This window comes from Vanessa atalanta, chromosome 9, assembly GCF_905147765.1.
Source record: "Vanessa atalanta chromosome 9, ilVanAtal1.2, whole genome shotgun sequence".
NCBI classification, from domain to species: Eukaryota; Metazoa; Arthropoda; class Insecta; order Lepidoptera; family Nymphalidae; genus Vanessa; species Vanessa atalanta.
In genome coordinates, this window is record NC_061879.1 from 5222010 (window position 1) to 5243129 (window position 21120).

General features: G+C 32.0%; 1 protein-coding gene across 2 annotated transcripts in view; it reads right to left on the bottom strand.

Moving 5' to 3' along the window:
- The window catches only part of LOC125066556 (pyrokinin-1 receptor-like), a 49943-nt gene that overhangs the window by 4974 nt on the left and 23849 nt on the right, over positions 1-21120 (bottom strand). Inside the window, exons 3-5 of one of the 2 annotated variants that reach the window (XM_047674680.1) lie at positions 19578-19684; positions 14289-14396; positions 3271-3462 (exon numbers count right to left, since the gene is read on the bottom strand). In XM_047674680.1, coding sequence (XP_047530636.1) covers positions 3271-3462; positions 14289-14396; positions 19578-19684 — 407 coding nt within the window. Of the gene's footprint in view, positions 1-3265; positions 3463-14288; positions 14397-19577; positions 19685-21120 lie in introns of both variants that reach the window. The other variant, XM_047674681.1, reaches the window with a different exon arrangement.

Here is a 21120-nt window from a genome sequence, read left to right on the forward strand (position 1 = left end):
GTATCATATTTACGAAGCAAACTTATTCAATGACAACTCCATATTAAAAAGATTTTAGAAAAAACATGATTATGCAATAAAATTGTAAAAGCTTAACTATTTGACTGACTTCTGTCGGTGGTCAAATGGTTAAACGAAATCAAAAATAACAGTGGAGATAACGAGGTTCGATAAAAGTTATTATATTTTGATAAAAATATAGCCAGACGTTTGGCTTTGCAAAATACGTAAAGCCTTTCAGCAGCTGATTTCCTCTCACATATCGTGTTAGTGTGAGTTTACGCACACACTCGTGCACTACATTAGACTTGATATTTTTTTCATGTGATGATTGTTTAACATTATATAATTGTAGTGGATCTCACAATTGAATTGATTGTGATCTGTGTTTTAAGTTGAGCAAGGAGCATAACATCCACTTCTAGAGACTCCTCTAATCAAAAGGGGAACAAATAAACACATTATCTGCATCATCTAATGGACAGTTATAAAATCATTGACCGTGTTATTTAGTCAGAACATTATTATTATGCCTAATTAGGTACTGCAATACAAACCCATCATTTGGCAACAGGAAAACGGAAATTAATTTATTAATTCATACGCAAATATTCAAAGTTATACAAAAATTAAAACAAAAAAACTTATACAATTAACAATTACTTAATATCATTTGGTTTATAAATATTAATTTTGTTAATATTATGTACATTCATACAATTACAATTACTGCATGAAAAATATATTACGACATAAATATGTGTGGTATTTAAAGCTGCTGTTTTAATTTTATTACAGTAAAACGAATTTTTTTTTTCATGAAAGTAGTAAATACATGATTATATCCTCGCCTTAATGCCTACACTGGAGACAAGAGGGCTGGTTCATTTTTTGCGGTCATGATTTATTCTAAAACCATTCTTACATCTTATTTGTATATAGTTAAAGACTTAATGCTTATTATACCACCAAAATATAAAGCTAGAGAAAGAGACAGATATACCTAATATACTACGACTAACTCGACTTATTACCAATATTAAAAACATCATACCGACATTAAAAGACTATACACGCAAGCGTATCAGGAGACTATTAATACCAACAGCGATACGACAGTGCTGACTCACTTCTAGCTCGCAAAATTAGGTATGATGCCCGTGACGATTCCTGTCCTGAATATGTGAAGTGATTAATGTTATGATTTTCACGAAAAATCTAGGGCACACACCCGAACTGCCCTTTTCTATAATTTGTAAAAGCTTTCAATCAGAAATATGACCTATTTACTTAGTAATTTCTAACTATCGAGTATGCTACACTCTTCGATGACTATTTTGGCTAAATCAAACTAATACAATCCTGCAAATATTACATTAGTTTCTGAGTTTTTTTAATCTTTGGTTAAGATATACCGTGTTCTACCCACTGGGCCATGTTAGCTCCTAAATAAAATATAGAAATTTCAGCAACCAATAACCTGCAATTGGATATTGAGGTTACTAAAACCAGATAATGGTCTTTATAAAATAAATCACGTTATAATTAATGTGCGCATAAAATGCGACCCTTAAATATGAAACGGCAGTTAGTTTAAAGGATTGACATTTCCGCCCCTCGACCTTTTTTCGAGGTAGGAAGTATAAAAAAAAGCAAATTTTCTGTCATTGAAATATTCACGTCGAAGATATTTATTATGATGTCACTTTTCATCGCACCCGCCAATAAATAAAAGTTAAGGAGGAGATTTTGTTACAACTTAAAAGCAAATTATCGTGTCCCTCGTGTGTAGTAATAGTCGCAAATATGTCTTCCAAATTTCAAATCTTTGAGATACAGAGTTAAAAAAGGTTATAAAAAGGGAAGTTAGGATTTATTGTTTTGAAACCTCCGCGACCCACTTCGAGATTATTTTTTGTAAGTGCTCGTTTAAATGAATATCTATAAAAGGATCTAAAGCTAATTTCGAGTTTACAGAACTGCCTATAAGTATATTAAGTTTCCTTGCTTTTTGGTTAGTGGATGTTTGTTAGTGACAAAAAATATTTTGCTGTGATTTTATTGGGCGAGGCATCATTTTTAAACTATATAAAATAGTTTTGGACAACTTTTACAAAGTTTTGGGTCTTTAGAATCAATAAAATACAATTACTTTATCTTAGAATTATTAAAATACTTTACAATAAGTCTATATTTGTTACTTTACGAACATTATATTTGTCTTCATTCGCCCTCTGAGTATAGACCCTGTGATGTTTAGATTGGCAACAACTTATGTTGTTGCCAATCTAATACAGACGTAACATACAGACGTTGCACGCTCTCTTGCAATGTAATTACGCGTATACCGAGATTGCTGCGGACGTATTCTTCGTCCTACTACTTCTTATCAATAATAAGTAACACTTATAGATATTAACATTACATGCGTAATAGTAAATTGCCTTCATAATCGCCAAAAACAAATGTAAATAACAAAAAACGATGCAGTTTTGCCTTTTAACTGTATGTGTAATCATTCAAATATATCGAACAAAACAATTCTTGCATTGCTATCGGGCGGTGGAATATCAAACGAGTGAAGGTACACACTTAATACCAAGTAAATTTATCTCCTTCCGTCATATTAGTCGTCAAAATACAGTATCTGATCTTATCTATCAAAATCCGGCTAATGTAAACCTGCTTTATGTATGCCAATTGTTGAATAAATCGCGTCATCTACCTAAAACGAAACAAAATCTTCTTCATAAAAAATCTATACGTATTTATATATACTTTCTTTAACCGGTGATTTAAAAGCAAATCTTAACGGCAAAGTTTTTGACTGTAATAGTGCCAAAGGCGTTACAATCATTTTTGCGATAGGGTCATGTTGTTTTAGTTACAACGCGGATTAAATACAGATGTTTCTCTGAAAAAAGTTTAGGACTCCAATACAACATAAATAAAAGTATAAATCCTACTGATAGACGGGCAGCGCATGTAACGTCTATCCATCCATCCATTTATATAAAAGTGCAAAAAACATTTAAATATCGCTAGACTAAAACAAATTTAAAATGTTCGGAGTAGTAAAAAAAAATAGCGGAAACATAGGTATAATCATAAAAAGAGACGCGGCGGGTGATTCAAATTTTTAGATACACTACTACACTACAATTTTCCATTTTGCATCTAAAAGTATATTTTATTTTGCAAACCAACACCATCTGATGCGCTTTGTGCTGTAACCCAAAGCTATAATGAATGTTATTTGCCTGACCTTACCTGCGCTATGGGTGGCGCGTCGTACAGTTGCGAGGAGGCGGTGGACAGACGCCGGAGCAATCGGGAGTTGGGAGGTTGCCTTTGACGCTGTGCAGCTCTTATCGCAGCACGATGCCTTTGAGAAGCTAATATAGCGCTGTATGATCTTTCTAGCCGCGGGCCGCCTCGCCTACACCACTTCGACAACGTCACCTAGATAAAAAAAATATATGATATCATCAAAACCCAATAATTACAACAAAAAGCAGTGTATACATTTACAATATTTTTTTTATCTTTTTGATTCAGATTAATTTACAAAATTAAAATTATATCTTGTTAGACGTAGCAATTAAATAAGTTTTTAAACGAAATATTAAAAAAAAAAACAATTAAAAGTTTCGCAACATTAATTTGATTAACATAAAGATTAATTAAAAAAAGCATTAAAACTCTAGTTAAGAAACCACATGAGTATAAAAACAACTTTATACAACAATAAATCTGTATTTATTGTTTACAAATATTAAAAGTTCATTTGGTCATTCAAACGAATAAAAAAAAATATATAACCACAATGTGTTTTATATTATTCATGAGCAAAAGAATAGACTCCATAACAAGTTGTTCACCCAAACGACCCAAAGTCAGAGCCTCCCTACTAAAAATAGTTCAGATTTATAGTTGGCCTTCGCTAGAGGAAATGAGTTCAATAGGTCCCGCTCATGCCATAAAACGATGTCGATATATACTTACTACTATATAAATCTGTAGAGTCTGTCTGTGCACTCAAGTTTTTTGTCGATTTCGTCACAAATATTCGTTTTATGACTCACTGACATGAGTTTTACCATTTTTACAAATTTTTGTATGTAAGTCCCGCTATAACTCAAGAACGATTGAATCGATCCTTTTAAAAATTGGTATAAAGTAAGAACATGGGATTGAGCAAATGATAGACTATATATAATGCTGGAAATAATCATGGCAGCTGTAACAAAAATGTATAAAATAACATGTCCTGACTGACTGATTAATCATCGCAGAGCGTAAACTATTAAAGTTAGGGCTATGAAATTTGGTGAGTAGGATTGTTTTATTGAGTAACACCCACTAAGAAAGCATTTTTGTAAATTCTATCCCTAAGGGGGAAATAGGGGTTTATAGTTTGAATGGAAGTTCGTCATTTTTTAAGTTAGAAACATGAAACTTTATTTTTGGGAATATTATTAAAAATGAGGAGAATTAAGCGTTTCTGGATATTTTAGCCCTGACATCATTTTTTAACTTAGAAAATTGGCGCGCCAAGAATATATACAGATGAATTTAAGACCTGGAAGAATATCTTTGATACCATCAGAATAACTCTTTAAGCTCAAGAGAGTACAGTTCGTGCTTAACCTCTGCTTGTGATGACAATTGATAAAGCAAAAGGTCAAATCTTTAAAAAGGCAGGAGTAGGCCTAAGAGAAGATTTTTTTCGCATGGACAGTTTTAAATATTCTGTTCGACAGTGAGCTCTACGAGCAGTTTGGTCTAGCCCACAAAAGTCGAACCACAAATATTGTCTTATGGTATACAAAGAGGTCTTATATTAACGTAATATTATTCTGTAGATAATATAATCAATTTCCACGCGAGCAAAGCCGCTGGAAACAGCAAGTTACAAATAAAATTCGTTTAACTTATTGTCTACATAGAACATAAATAATATATATATTTAATATATTTATATAAGGCAATCATACACAGAAAGATTATTTTTGGCTCTGAACCTTGCCATTATAATAATAACTGTTAGCGAGTAACCCTAGCCTCCAATACGGTGTTATATCATAATTAATAATATCACATTACATATAATGGTTATAATCGAAACTATTTATTTTATATTATTATGTAATTATAAAATTATTGTTGTAATTAGTCGTTGTTAGTGTGCCGAGATGGCCCAGTGGTTAAAACGCGTACATCACAAACGATGATTGCGGGTTCAAACCCAGGCCGGCACCACTGAATTTTTATGTGCTTAATTTGTGTTTATAATTCATCTCGTGCTCGGCGGTGAAGGAGAACATCGTGAGGAAACCTGCATGTGTCTAATTTGAACAATATTCTGCCACATGTGTATTCCACCAACCCGCATTGGAGCAGCGTGGTGGAATATGCTCCAAACCTTCTCCTCAAAGGGAGAGGAGGTCTTAGCCCAGCAGTGGGAAATTTACAGGCTGTTAATGTAATGTAATGATGTAAATTAGTTGTTTAATAATTTGTTAAACTTTAAATAATACTATTCTATTTAAGACGGCACAAATACTTACTTCTATTTATTTTAAAAGATTGATCTGTCACGATAAATGAGTTGATGATTGCGAGTGATTGAGAAATATATTTGTTGGAGAATTATTATCAAGCTTGAATTTATATTGTCATCCTGATCTACTGAAATTTCATAACATAATTGTACGAATGTCATTGTCATCTTCTTACTATTTACGTCATTTAACAGACTGTCAAAATATTACATGTTCATCTAAGTGGGTACATCACACTCATAATTAATTAATAGTTCTGCTATCCGATTATTATATAAGAGAAAAATATCCTTATATAATATCGTAATCATATCAAGCTAAGATGGCGTAGTGGTAAAAGCACGTGCATCTTAACCGATGAATACGGGTTCAAACCCAGACAAGCATCACTGAATTTTTTACACATTACAATTACCCATGAATTTTGTTAAAAGAAAACATCTAGATGTATCCTGCAAGTGTCTAATTTTAATGAATCTAATAACCCGCGTTGGAGCACCATGGTGGAATAAGCTCCATACCTCCTCATTGAGAGAGGTAGCCTTGATCCAGAAATGTATAAATGAGAACAATAAATCCCGTGAGTAGCAACGCATTGATTAGAGAATCAACAACAAAAGTTATAAAAACCTACTTAAATAAAGATTTTGATTTTGATACCAGGTGACAGTGAAAGTCTCCTTGGACGAAGAAACACTTACTATGTGTCTAATTAGTTACTAACAAATTAGACACATAGTAAGTGTTATAAGACACATAGTATGTTATATAATATCTAGTCAACTAGAATGAACTTAAATAAAATGATAAATAAATTCCTTGCGTAATTAAAATTAAAATATATTTACATTTAAATTTTCAAACTTCTATTTAAGCACTTCCCGCTATTTTTTTAACTGAAGTTAATACCTAGATAAAAAACAGTCTTTATTTTTAAATTATAAAGTAAATGATTATCGTTTTTCGTTAATTTAAATCTCTAGGATTTAAAATAACTTAGTGGAGTTGTTACTACAAAATATATACGTATAATTCTAAAATTGTATTTTTTAATTTTTTATCGAAAAGCTCACTTATTATTTTATAATTATTTATTTGTGAACATTAAGCAACGTTGGCCAATACCAATTTTATCCGAGAAAATAATAAATTGGCAAGACTTTACTTCGAGTTGAGCAAATTGTAGTAAATTGAAAGAAATAAACAATAGTCAAAGATTTACAAGCCACATACAAGGACAGTCCTTTTAGAACTCAAAATTTACGATACACTCGTACTATACACTCTTGGTATTTAATTACATGGGATGGTAATCATTGACGACGCCGCATATTTTATGACATAGGTAAGAGGTTGGGCAAATGGGCCTCTTGGAAAGTGGTCACCACTACCTATAGACATTGGTGGGGCAGGAATTTTTACTATTTCATACATAAGCAATGCATCACCAACGTTGGGAACTGAATTGTCTGTCCCTTGTGCTAATAGTTAGGTGTATCATAATATGGGATGGTAAGCATTGACGCTAACGTATATTCTATTCTTTATGACATAGATAAGCGGATGGCCACTTGGTAAGTTGTCACCCCTGGCCAAAGGCATTGGTGACATTTATTACATAACCTATGTATCACCAATGTTGGGAACTGAGGTGTCTGTCCCTTGTTTTGTGCCAATTACAATTAAATTAAGTATCTAATAAATTTGCCATATGATAAAAAGAAAAATATAGTTGAAGTCGTTATTCCTTTCAGTTTCAACTCGTTACACTTGGGAAGAATTCTACTTATTTATAACGGTTACGTACGATACGTTCCAGATTCTACTTCGATCCAACTTCGACTGAACCGCAACTGGATCGTTGTGTTAGTTGAATAGAGAAACAGCTAAATGGCAACTATTATGTCGAATTCATTGCGATAAAGTGACAATTTGTTAGTAGAATTGTTCCCCTGGCTGGCACCCATCAAACTGGAACATAGCACTCATTTCTCTCTGTATCTATGAATATGTACTATACACCCGTAGAACAAAAATGGGTATGCTTTTTATTTATTATATTACATACGACCGAATTCAACGTTTATACGAAAACCAATTATTTTTAGTAAAGTATTCGAGACAAAAATAAAAATAAGCTTTTAAGCCAGCTGAATAAATTAAACGAGATATTTTTAGTTCACTTTTAAATTTTCGTTAATCCGAACTACAAAGTGCAATATTTAAACTGAATTTTATTTAGTCTGTTAATTCATGAAGTGGATTCGAAGTCCAAGATAAGCTTTAGCATTTTATTTATAGAATTCATTCGTTTTAAATTAAAGTTTTTAAAAATTAGACATATGTACACTCGGGGTAAGAAAAGGTTCATCACCTTAAGGTCTATTTTTGTGTGCTCAGTATGCGCGATAATCTGCTTTGCCGATTGAGTAAGACATATTACGTCGCAATATACACTATTTTGAACCTAGTTATCATGCTATGTTAGTTTAATTTTATGTGCAGTTTTCTGTTTAATGCTTTAGTTTCAAAATGTACTAAGAGTTTATGACTTGATAAAGGAATGAATTTGAAAACTGTCGAAGGTTTTCTTACTCTGACTGTACATACACATAAAAGGGAGGTTCATTATCAATAGTATTGATCTGTCAATAATTTCTTGTATGTATTATCTTACTTAGCTAATATTGTAAAACTGAATGTATTTTTTATTTATTATGCTCAACCGATCATCATAACCAGTCCTTACAAACGGACGAAGCAGTAATCGCAACCTAATCTTATATAATCTAAATGTACGCACTGTTACTCCTTAAAAAATACATTAATCACTAATTTACCGAATAAACCCCACAAAGTACTTAATAATAATAATAATCACTAACCGAAATAATAGACCGAGAAAGACATTTTTGTTCCATTAAAAACTTCTCTGTCATTCCGCGTAGCGAAATAACACAAAATGCAATAAATGTCGTGGCGGAAGTAAGCTTTGTATTTATTAAATTGTTTTTGTCTACGTTGGATGCTTATTCTTGTTGATTTAACAGTAGGCTTTTACAAAAATCAATGTTTCAAACTTATATCATGTACCTATAGAAAAAATTCACCTAATTTGATCCAAATATTACTTAGTGGGCGAATAAACGCAACACCAGATACTAGCAGATTAATTTTAGATTACTAGTGAAATCAAAATCGTGAAAAACTAAACAATCCATAATGGCATTTGGATGTTTTGTATAAACTCCTTAAACATTGATCCAATTGTAATGAAAATTCGAGATACGCCCGGGAAAGTAAAGCTTAAATAAAAATATCATTAATCTTTGTATCTTTGTCCTTGAAATGTTTTTTCTGTGTATCCCTTTTTTCTCGCTTTAAAAAAGGAATTCTGCGTTTCCCTTACATGAAGTGGGAGGGTATGGGGGACTCGCCGGTTCCCAAGATGCCTAGTGTGCCTTTGTTCACCGGAATACCCATTAAAAAAACAGCGGTACCATTTCCGTCTTTTCGGTGAGCGCCACAGGTTCGCTTTCGTATGCTACCATGAAGCCCTGACAGGGTCGACTGTCAGGGCTTCACGGCTATGTGGGGGGAATTCTCAGGGTACTGAGAACCCCCTAGTGTCTGCGGCGCCAATTGAGATGGGAAGAAAAGGTGTGGGAAACGTTATTTCCTCCTCCCCGGTCTTCTTCGGCGGATCAGATCTGCAGCAGCGTTAACCTTCCGCTCCCGTTCCGCTGCCTCCATTTGCGACATGACGTTTTCACAGAAGGAACACATTTCCGACCAGCACGCCTCACTGCCAAGCATAGCTTTGGTGACGTTTGGCAGCGAGAGGTTTCCTCCCATAGTCGTCGCACGCAGCACACTTAATCAGGGTGTGGTATCTCTCACCGCTATGACCCTCTGCGGCTTCCGGAAGAGGGCCCGATTGCCAGCAGCGAGGAACCCATAAGAAACTGAGACGGGTAGCCAGTAACATATTAATAATAATTAACGTTCAAACTACACAACTTATGACCTTCACGAAAAACTTAAAAAATAGAATCCGTTTATTACTAATAATTACATATATTATATACATATACATACAAAAATATATTACTGATGTGTTAATTATTTAAAAAAAAATTGCGAATCACCAACCGTGTGTATATTTCAGATAAGCAGATAAAAAAATACGCTTTTATTGTTCAACTATTTTAATGCGTACTTCTAGTAAATTACCTCTTATGAATATATTACTGAAGCTATTCTATAAACAATAACAGTAAATACCCACAGTGAACAATAAGTCATAATTTACTAACGACAAATTGAAGTAAATCGCATAATGTTTCAACATTAAAAAATTTAGTAGTTTTACATACAATATTTGTTTTATTAAATTATTATTATTACAGAACATTTTTTTTTTTTTTATTTGAATAATATATTAAACGAGCATATTATGTCCACGTCCATTAAATGTCTAACTTACCTAACAGCGTACCGCGAATTCGAGCGCGTGAGCGAATCCAAGTAAAATGAAACTTTCAAACTTTGATGTAATTATCATTATACTCGTAGTTGCAGAAAGACGATATGTAGTCTTGATATAACAATATTATAATTGTGTAATGAGTTATATATTCTGGGGCATTATCATCAGGTGTTTTGTAAGATGTGTGCATATCTCATAAAAAGGCTACAGAATAAATCTAATAATATGTTCTTGAATACAGTAAAGCTTATTAGTACTCTGCTTGTCGATTGTTTTTTATAAAGCATTATACATATTTATTTACAATATCCAATCCCCGGATAAATTATATATATTTTAAATTACAGTAATATTGTTATTAATTGTTCATACTTTTATTTTTATTTAAACTAATAAAGTATTATTCTTATTTATGTTTTTTATTGAAGTACATACTGCAGGCATATAACATCGGCAAATAAGGTTTGTAGTACGTATACCGCCCAGTTTCCCACGGGTGCAATTTACTAATAAAGAAAAGAGTGCGCTTAGCAGGAAAATGTTAATGATACATGAAATAATACCAAAATTGGTATGAGTCGTAATTTTATAGTAAAACATAGATCAAAATTTGTTCATGACTTAAAGATTACAATTTGGGGGAAAAACTTTATCGTCATAGTTAGTTCGTAGTGATTTTTTTTTGTGGTTGTACATAATTTGGAACCGGTGATTTATTCCAAAGTATCCATAAATCATATGAGACTATTTTAATCTATATTAAACACCCAAGGTAACTAACATATTGATCAGAATAAGTATTAATAATTAATTAGAAAAAAAATGCTTCGCCAATAACCCAGTTGTTTTTTACTAACGTGTTATAGTTAACAATAGTTATAATGGGTATCTTTAAAGGTAAACACATGCTATTCTGAACCTTTCTTAAAGCCTATTTAAGACCTACAATTTTCCAATACATTGTTTTGAAATAACTCTTATGATTAAGTCAGCGTGGAAAGTTTTTGATCCATATTGAAATTTCGACTCAAATCAATTAACATTTTTTTTATGACATACTTTATTAAACTAATAAATTAATAAATTAATAAATGTTATAAAATGAATAAACCTATCTACTAAATATTTTATTCCTTCGAGCACGCTTTATTTTCTTTATCAATAAATTGTAGCCGTGCGAAACTGGAACGGGTCGCTAGGAGGAATACGGGAAACGGCGTCGTTTAAAAGAGACAAATCAAGAATTATCTAGTTTTTCCACCTTAAAGATTTTTCTGTTCTATAAACGTAAATAAAATCTCTAGATAAATCTTTTTCAATAAAAAAAAGATTCAAATCGCTTAACAATAACATCCACTAACATGCACTCAAAAAAACCCCAACGAATTAATTACTTGCTTCTTGATTAAACTCTATTTTGATTTAACTCTAAATTATACTTTAATTACATGTACATTAAAGATTATTTTATAAATATATAGGCTCGATGTATGTGACCAGTATAAACGATATAATCAGATGATTTACTGTTTAATTTTATATAAACTAAACTCGTATTTTAAGACGCGATTAAAGCAACGCCTCCCTGCATGCCAATCGTCGTATAAATCTATTCGGAGATGAGTTCACACGATTGGTCTTAGCATTGGTATTAACATAAGGCGATAATCTTTAATTCTTGGTAGAGATTATTCTAATGTTATGTGTTACTAAGGCGGTCGTAAAGAGTGGAGGTCTGTCCGTCGGTCGGCAGTTAAGATTAGCTAAAATGGTTATTGTTCACAATATGCTAATGAATTAGTATAAATCTCTCAATAACGATTTTTTGATACAATTTACATTAAACAATTAAATAATACTCTAAAATGCCTATTCCTTATACGTTCCGACAGGGTTGAATGCAATAATCGTATCTTAAATAATGTGAAGATGATGATGTCGTCCTGACCGATTTCGTACCTGGTACGGCCAATCTCAAGGGAGACCAGGAGACGCCAGACATACTATTGCACAATTGCACCAACACAGATGCACTCTCATAATCCAATAGGACGGGAAAGAGTTCTGGCGCAGGAGCAACGGCTTTACGTGCTTTCCGAGGAAAATAGTTTAGTAGCTTATAGTTTAGTACTTTGATGGAATTTTTATTAAGCGGATCAAGAGCATATCAAGTCAACGTCAAAACATTGGCGGGAAAACCCTACAATATGACCATTTTCAAGGCGGTTAAGAGTAAAATTCTGCCTAGTGTTTTTTTTCAAATTGAGGTGAACCCAGACAAATACGATAAGATCTACTATATTATGTTTAATAATTACGTATAGCAACGATTAAATAGTAGTATTTCACAGTCTTTATTCCATGTTCGTTTTTCTTTTGAGAAATACCTAAATTTAATTTAATTATATTGTTTATTTATTCTCACGTTAGTCATCATAATAATTTAAAGAGTACTTTGTTCGTGTATCTATTTTTTGTGTTGTAATTTATATTAATAGTATATTCTTGATGTTAAAGTGATAATGGATGTACAATTCTAGGAACAGGTATTAATTGTACTGTAATACTACTACGCACTATAAGAGGAAGATGTTTAAATTATTAATTTATCTCTAAGCCCTTAATTGTCATTAATGTTACACATATCAAATTTATAACTAAAAAATACAGAAACATGCTCGGTTATCCGAGTAATTACAATGTTTATATAATACCGTGTTGTAATTACATTTATCTACTCGTACATATTTATAGCAGAACATTGCGGCAATAATAAGATAACCATACCTATAAATATTAAGTGAAATTTAATTTTTGAAAATTATGTTCTGATCTTATTTTTCTTCCGGCACATTGATAGATTTTTATAAAATGTTCTCATATAAATAGTTTATTTGTGACTGAGATTTTCTGAAGATCAGTTTATCCGAATATTCCATGACTCGCGCACTATACTCTGGCTACAGTGGCGATTCGGCAAGGGCGAGATCAAATTTAGAACGAGTACCTTTACATTATTTTGTCAAACAAAAGTGTAAATACTGCCAATTCCTTGCCAACACGGCCATGTTTATTCTCACTCCTGAAAATAAATGTGAAGTCACTGGAATGTTGAGAGGCAATATGATAAATATGTGGTCATCGTTTCGGAGCCCGAAAATAAGCCAGATTGATAGTCCTCAATCAAATTAAGATAAATTGCGTCTTTGTCATTGAGAATCAGTAACAAAAGATAATTTGATATATCTTTAATGATATTAAATTATACCGAAACTTAGAAATGTCGTGATGGATTAATGTTTTATTTGATTATAAAAAAATAAGGTTGATAATTTTTTAAATACAATTAATCATTCGCTGGTCTCCCGTATTCTATAAAATTGCAGGAATAAGTAAGCGGATTATAACAGGTCGCCTGCCTGCCGCCAAGCCACTTAATTTAATGGTAATGCTTTTGCTTGCGGTTTGTTTCCCGACATCTTAGAGTTTTTAGAGTTGCTAAGCGCTGATGGTATTAATGGGTGCATTAAACACAAAAAAATCATTGTCGGCATTTTCTTTACTCGGCCTAAATGCACGTGGCTTTAGTACAGTATTATATATAATAAACATATATTTATATATATAAATATATTCTATGTGCGTCGATAACATGACGACCAAAACCGTATCGATATGCGACATTTTCATCCGTAGATGCGTTTTTAATTTTTTGAATTCCGCTGACATTTTTTTTTAATGTTCAGCGAAGTGCGCGCGATCAAAGTATGGTGTAAGTTTTTTATGAAGTCTATTGATTTCCTTATAATTTATTTTCAGATATTACCTCAAAACAAATCGAGTCTTCCCCTATTGCTATGAAAATAATAACATCAATTAATATTTTCGATATATAGAATTTTCGGAATTTTTTAAATTATTATTATATTAGATTTTGTCAAGACAGTATTTTTGTATATGCACCTTTCAAACTGTAAAATTGTAAATGTTACTAAATATAATTTGGGTCTATTTTTAAACCCTTATTCTACTTTTTATTGGATTTGCAGCTTAAAACTTCAATTAGATCGCCCTCGGTGTCTGTTTAATAACAAATAAAAAATTCTAAAACCGATCCAAAAACTAACGAATAAAATAAATTGTAATCTCGGTTTTTGCAATCGACCAAAAAAATGTTCAAAAATAATTAAATAAACATTAACTAATCTAACTGCGCTTATTCATTAAAAACTCACCTTGAAAGCGTTCCTGAACTTATTCGACATGATGTTGTATAGAAACGGGTTAATCGCCGTGGAGAGGAAATAGAGAACTCCAGACAGGTAGGTGAGTACAATGTATACCTGTTAACAAAAACGTGTATTAAGATAAAACAAACGAATAAATTACTGAAATAAATATTCAAGTCTGATAAAATGGTCTTTTATTCGATAATTTACTACATAATTTAATATATATTGCTTATATATTATAATTATCTATGGAATATAAGAATATTCACTAGATAATAATTAATTATTTAACGTTATTTTATTTATATTTTGTCAGTACAATGATATTAACTTTATGACTGCAATGTTTGTTTGTCCCGAATAAATGTTTTCTTGTTCTTATGCAAAATTATCTGTAGTCGAGATTCTTTACAAATGCAATAATAGAGAAGTTGGCAACGAATTAGACTAATATGAGATAGCTCAAATTATTTTTCTTTTTCGATCGAATAAATTTTAAGATCACCAACGGTTAATAAATTAATGGTTTTCATTCAGGTATACCTAATGAAAATATACTGCGATATTTTTTACGAAAATATTTTAAGAGACCGACCATACATTCTCACTGAGTGGTAAGAATTATAAAACTTATATACTTAGTGAAAGGTTACAATTTGTAATGTGTGTTATTAAATGTAATTTACATGAATATGTAATAGATTTATTATTTGAACCAAATGTTGTTCGGTTAGGATAACTTGAAGCTTCTTTATGCAAAAGCAATCCGATTAATTTATTGGATAAAAATTAATTAAATATGAATAAAAAGAGAGCAAATGGACTACCTGATGGTAAGTCACCACCACCTTCATTCTAAAAAATATTAACCATTCCTTAGATCGTCAATGTGCAATGATGCTTGAATGTTAAGTTCATTTTAGGTTACACTGCAAGTAAGCTCCAGTTACACTGGCTCACTTAATCTTCAAATCGAAACTCCAAATGACTATATGTTATTGTGCTGACTGTGCGGTAGAATATCTGATGAGTGATACCAACTCAGATGGGCCAATTCAAGTAAAACTTTATCACTTATAACTTTGTAGGGAATTTTGTCGATCGTCTCTAATTGAATTAATATAAAGGACCAATTTTAGTTATATCAGTTTGTAATTTCACGCGACACATAATAACCCCACCTATAATTCCATATGTCCTATATTTTGTACATTTAACTCGCATAACTTAATATAATAGGAAACTGTACTTAAAGTTGCGACAGAGAATGTATTTATCACAATAACCTAATTGCTACATTGCTAATATTTAAATATGTTAGAAAACACTTTAAGTAAAAAATTGATATGTCTTGGTAAAATCTTCAATATGCAAAAACATATCACTACAGTAATCGTTCTATGGTTTTGTTGATGTGGAGGAATTTTATGTCTTATGTTATACAACGAGTACCGAGCAATAAATGGGTACTCGGTCTTTACAATAATAAAATAGTGTGTCTGTGTGTAATAAAATAGTAATTATTAAGAGGCGTACGCATCCGATATCTCGCCCGTTTCCTCAAATGTGGACGCGCCTAGACTCAAGGCGTGCCTCCTCCGCCCATGCTAGGAGGTCAGCTCTGATTTTTTACAGTGCTCAAATGTTCCTTGGCGTTCGTGCCTTATGTACTTTGGATTTATATCCTTATCTTGACTTATTCATTATGAAACAATATCGTAAGTCTAACTTTATTTCACGCAACAACATAAAGATTTTAAATATTTTTATATAAAATATTACCTTAAAATAAATGTACTTATAGCAGCTGTTACCATCTTTGCCACGACAGGCGGCGTTACTATAAAACAAGCGAATCACCATAAGCACCTTGCACCCTCGTGATAAAGCATTTCAAAAAGTGAGCACGTCTTTCTGAAGTTGTCGCTGTCTGTCTGTTCCTATTTATGCTTAGATCCTTAAAACTACGCAACAGATTTTGATGCGGCTTTTTCTAAAATATAGAGTAATCCAAGAGGAAGGTTTATGTGTATGTGTAATAATGCATAATAAAGTAGATAAATATTGATAAATTTATAGGTTTTTAATGTAATGTCATAAATAAACATTTTTTTTTTTACGCTTACATTGCGAACGCTGGCTGAACCTTGTGAGATACATCAAAATAATGTACTATAGTATTGCACACCTTAAAAATGTCTACCAAAAAGTCCGATATCGTATCTATCTATCTCTTATTGCATATCTTATAAATATTTTTTACCCTTTACTTTTTACGAGAAATAGGGGTTTATTTATGAAGCGATTTTAAGAAATACAGCATTAATTCTTATCCAATTGTGAATACATTGTGTATTTAAAGATCAATATGGCCCTGAACTGGCTGAAAAAGCTGTGAACGGTGTCTATAAAGACATTCTGTTGTAAGTGTCTTTAGTATCAGCATTGCACCCGTGCGAAGCCGGGGAGAGTCGTTAGTAAATAATATTATGTTGAGAACACACGTGCGAGAAAGAAAACCAACTTCCTTTTCCTTTATAAGAAAGGAAATTCAAAATTACGTTGTTGCATTTTCCGTATTATTCATTTATATATGCATGTAGGACTATCTCTATATTTTCAAAAGAAAAACTAAATATTAAGTATTATTCATATAGTATTAAATATTATTCTGTGAGAGGTTACGTCGTCACGATAATATAAATAACATAATCAGAGGAACTTCTTAGCATTCCATAGAATCACAGTGCTGGTGACGAGTCTATTGTGTGACAGAGGGAGAAACGACATGGGTGTCGGTGAGTGTAAAGCCGCCCTAAACTGTTCATGTAGCCCTCTTTAGAGATACTAGTGGTAACTTCCCGTTTATTTAACTGATTTTTTGGAATTTCGAAACCTTTGACACTTTTTGTTTTGATTTAACTTCATTTTAAACTGACGACGCACGTATTACATTTGGTTTTTTATAGAGCCATAATGCCGCTTTCTATCCAGTACCTTATTTCTGCTCTATAAAATGAATTCTTAGTTAAATCGTAAAAATTTTGTAAATCGCAATCAATAATCTCTTCAAAATGCATGGTCTTAACCATAGCCGATCTTCATGTGCAGCTATCGTCCCATAATCACTGAGACAAAAATCAGCTCACGCTATCAATATATAAGATTCGTTCTAACATAGAATCTTAAAAAAGTCGTAGTATTTACTAAATTTTATTGTATAGTCTTTAGGTATGTTCGTTTCCCATGGTATAATAAGCTCTACCTGTGCTATCCTTTCGATGTACGTAAATAAACAAATACTTTTCAGTCGAGATGACGAAATTCCCAAATTTTCTGACATTTGAAAATAACCCACTCAGGTGCAGTACGTAGGATTGACTAAGTTTTGCTCACAGAATTAGTCTTGATTTTTAAAGTTGATTTATCTTTCTGTCCGTCCGTTCTGTCAGTCTAACTACTTTCTGCTTCAAGTATAATTTGAAATACTCTAAATAAATAAATCCGCTAAGTAATTCAGGTCAAGATATCACCGTCAGGGCGTCACGGTAGCATGCGTAAGCGATCCCGTGGCGCCCGCCGAAAGACGGAAAGGGTACCGCTGGTTTTTTAGTGGGTAAACCCGGCGTACCTTGTCGCACTCCGCGTCCAGGGCTCCGGGGAGTCCCACACACCCCCCCACTTACCATCACGTGGGGGAAGCGCGTAAAGTGTTTTTCCAGCGAGAAAAAAAAAAACGGTCAAGATATCATTTTAATAACTTTATGATATTTGTATAAAACTTTACCAGAGAGTTTTACTGATATTATATCCAAGAAGGCCTAGTCAGATGTGATTTGAGATAGTTTTCGTATATTCCATCCTTTTTAGATATTGCTTAAATGGTGGCGGTCTACCTTAATGATGTATTTAATAGCATTATGAACTTGGATAATTTATCTGTATATGTCTAAGCTGTATGTGAAGCATATGACTCTGTGTATTTATTGTAAAGTTTAAGCCGATGACCCCATTTCTTGTCATGTTTTATTAATTTTAATTACAATAATATTTACAATTATATAAAAACCGAAAACGAGTTTTATTTCCGTTCCAGACGTTGGTTTTTCATTTAAAAGTAGTTACGATAATAAACATTGAATTAAACTTACTTTCAAATTGTATTTTAAGTACTTAGTAGATATTGTTATTTACATAATTAATATAACATCATTATTATATGTACTGCTATCGGTCTATTAAATTTAAGTTCAAGCGTTACTTTATTCCAGTCGATTACTGCTTTGAAAAACACTATTTATTTCGAATGTTACTTTTGAGTTAAGAAATAATTGCCAACCAAAATTTGTAGGTACTATAAGAAATTGTATATTTTTTTAATTATATTTTTTGCATGCATGAATACATTGTTATTTTATTTATTTTTGTATTTATTAGATTGTATTCATATGGACAACAACCTTCATATCGTATAATTTTCTTTATTAATAAATTGCTCTCATACGAAGCTCATACGGCGACCCAGTGGCTAGAACGTGCATCTTAACCGAATATTTCGGGTTCAACCAAGCAAGCACTACTGAATTGTCATGTGCTTAATTTGTGTTTATAATTCATCTCGTGCTCGGCGGTGAAGGAAAACATCGTGAGGAAACCTGCATGTGTCTAATTTCAATGAAATTCTGCCACATGTGTATTCCACCAACACGCATCAGAGCATCGTGGTGGAATATGTTCCAAATCTTCTCCTCGAAGGGAGAGGAGACCTTAGCCCAGCAGTGGCAAATTTAATGTGATGTGATGTGACGAAGCCGAGCTGATCGTTTATAATAGAAACAGAAGCATACCAAATAATATATGTCTACGTCTGTATTTACTGTAATGTATACTTATATACCACTAATGGGTCTTTCTCGAAACTTTGCGTTTATTCAAAATATTTTGTAGGAATTTCGAAACCTATGACAGGTTTTATTTGGATTTAATTTCTTTGTAACTGCAAGTTACTTATCTAAATTTGAAAATGATGAAACCAAAATGTCAAATAGTATACATTACTTCAGTTAGAATTGGAGTTTGTCGATAACAAATCACTTTAATTTTGTTTTAATTCTTTGTGCAATAAAGAATCCTCTTTATATTTCTGCATATGGCTGGAGCTATTCAAAATGAAACCATAATCGATTATGTGCAGCTATTGTCCCATATTCTAGCGTATCGGATAAATATCAAATGCTTGTCTGCTATTAAATATTTTATAATATTGTTTTATATAAAAAAGACAATCCATACCTTATAAAATGTATCAGTCGGATGCTCTAAATTTTTTCCATAAATAGCTATCAGCCGTTGCACGTGGAATGGTGCCCAGCAGAGAAAAAATGATAGCGCCACAGCAACTGAAATTAAACATAAATATTTTAGTACAAAAAACATATATTACGAAATGATTATTGGATATACAAAATTACATAGTCATATCTATTAAGAGCTCCTGCACGTTATCGGCCTATAAGTTAGTAGGTATGCGTGGTTTATAACCGTTTACATTTTTTATTCCCCTTAATTGCTTTTAATAATGTTGCCAAAGCAGTAAAAATACAACGCGTGTCAACTATTGTAAATAACACAGTATAGCGATTGTTCACTATACTTCGTCTTCTTATATATCTATATAAATAAAAGCGAAATAAGACTCACTGATTAATCACGAAATCTCAGAAACTATAACAACTTCAAACTTGAATTTGGCAGTTAGGTTACTTATAGGGTGTAGACACCCCCTAAGAATTTACGAATTTTACGAAACTCCACCCCTAAGGGGGTAAAACGGTCGTTGATAGTTTGTATGAAAGTTCTATGTTTTTGAAGTAAGCTCTATAGATGGTGTGGAGGTTTACTAATAATTTATATTTAGAAATCAACACCATTTTAGGCTTAAAATAGAAGGATGCTAGTTTAGAATATACCTAACGATGATAACAGTGCTATTCTATAAGAAGACACTTCGTTTCTCAATCGTGAAATGTTATTTTGATGTGTGTATTAAATGTTGTAATCTTATTTAAGCCGATTTTTGTCCCAGTGATTATGGGACGATACAGATACAACAGAGAGCGGCTGTATAAGAAAAAAAAATTAAAAACGTATACAAAATTAAAGTAAATTGTTATTGACAAACTCCAAATCTAACTGAACTAATGTATATTATTTGACATTAAAAATTACATTTAAAAAAGTTTTCATCATTTTTGCGCCAAATGTAGACTTGCAGTTTACAATGAAATGAAATCAAAATAAAACCTGTCATAGGTTTCGAAATTAATTCCTAAAAAATCTTTTAAATAAACGCAAAGTTTTGAAGATCGAAGACCCACTAGTTATTATATTTAATGTCACTAAGTCTTTCGGTCGCTTTTCTTTCGTGTTCCGCGATGAGTTGGTAATTGAATTTGTTCTTACAGTTTAACTCTACGATAAATATCGGTGAGTAACTAGTCACTACTCAACGTTTATTAGTGAGCATAAAAGTTTATAGTACACATGCTGTTTAATGTTTATGATATTTTTTTTTATTACAATCTCAAATAAAAATTGAAATACTTTCCAGAAATATTATTAATTCCATCAAAAGATTCCGTTTTAATTGTGTATACTAGTGTATTAGTCAATGTCTAAGCTGCCGTATGTAGCGTATGTAAAAAAGTTTAGTATTCATTTCAAAATATATTCATTTACATTAAACACGAGAACTAAATCAGAACAAGAGCGACCTTCTTACGAAGTTGGTTATAAACACTGATACATATTTAAAAATATGTTGTGAGTCTTGTAA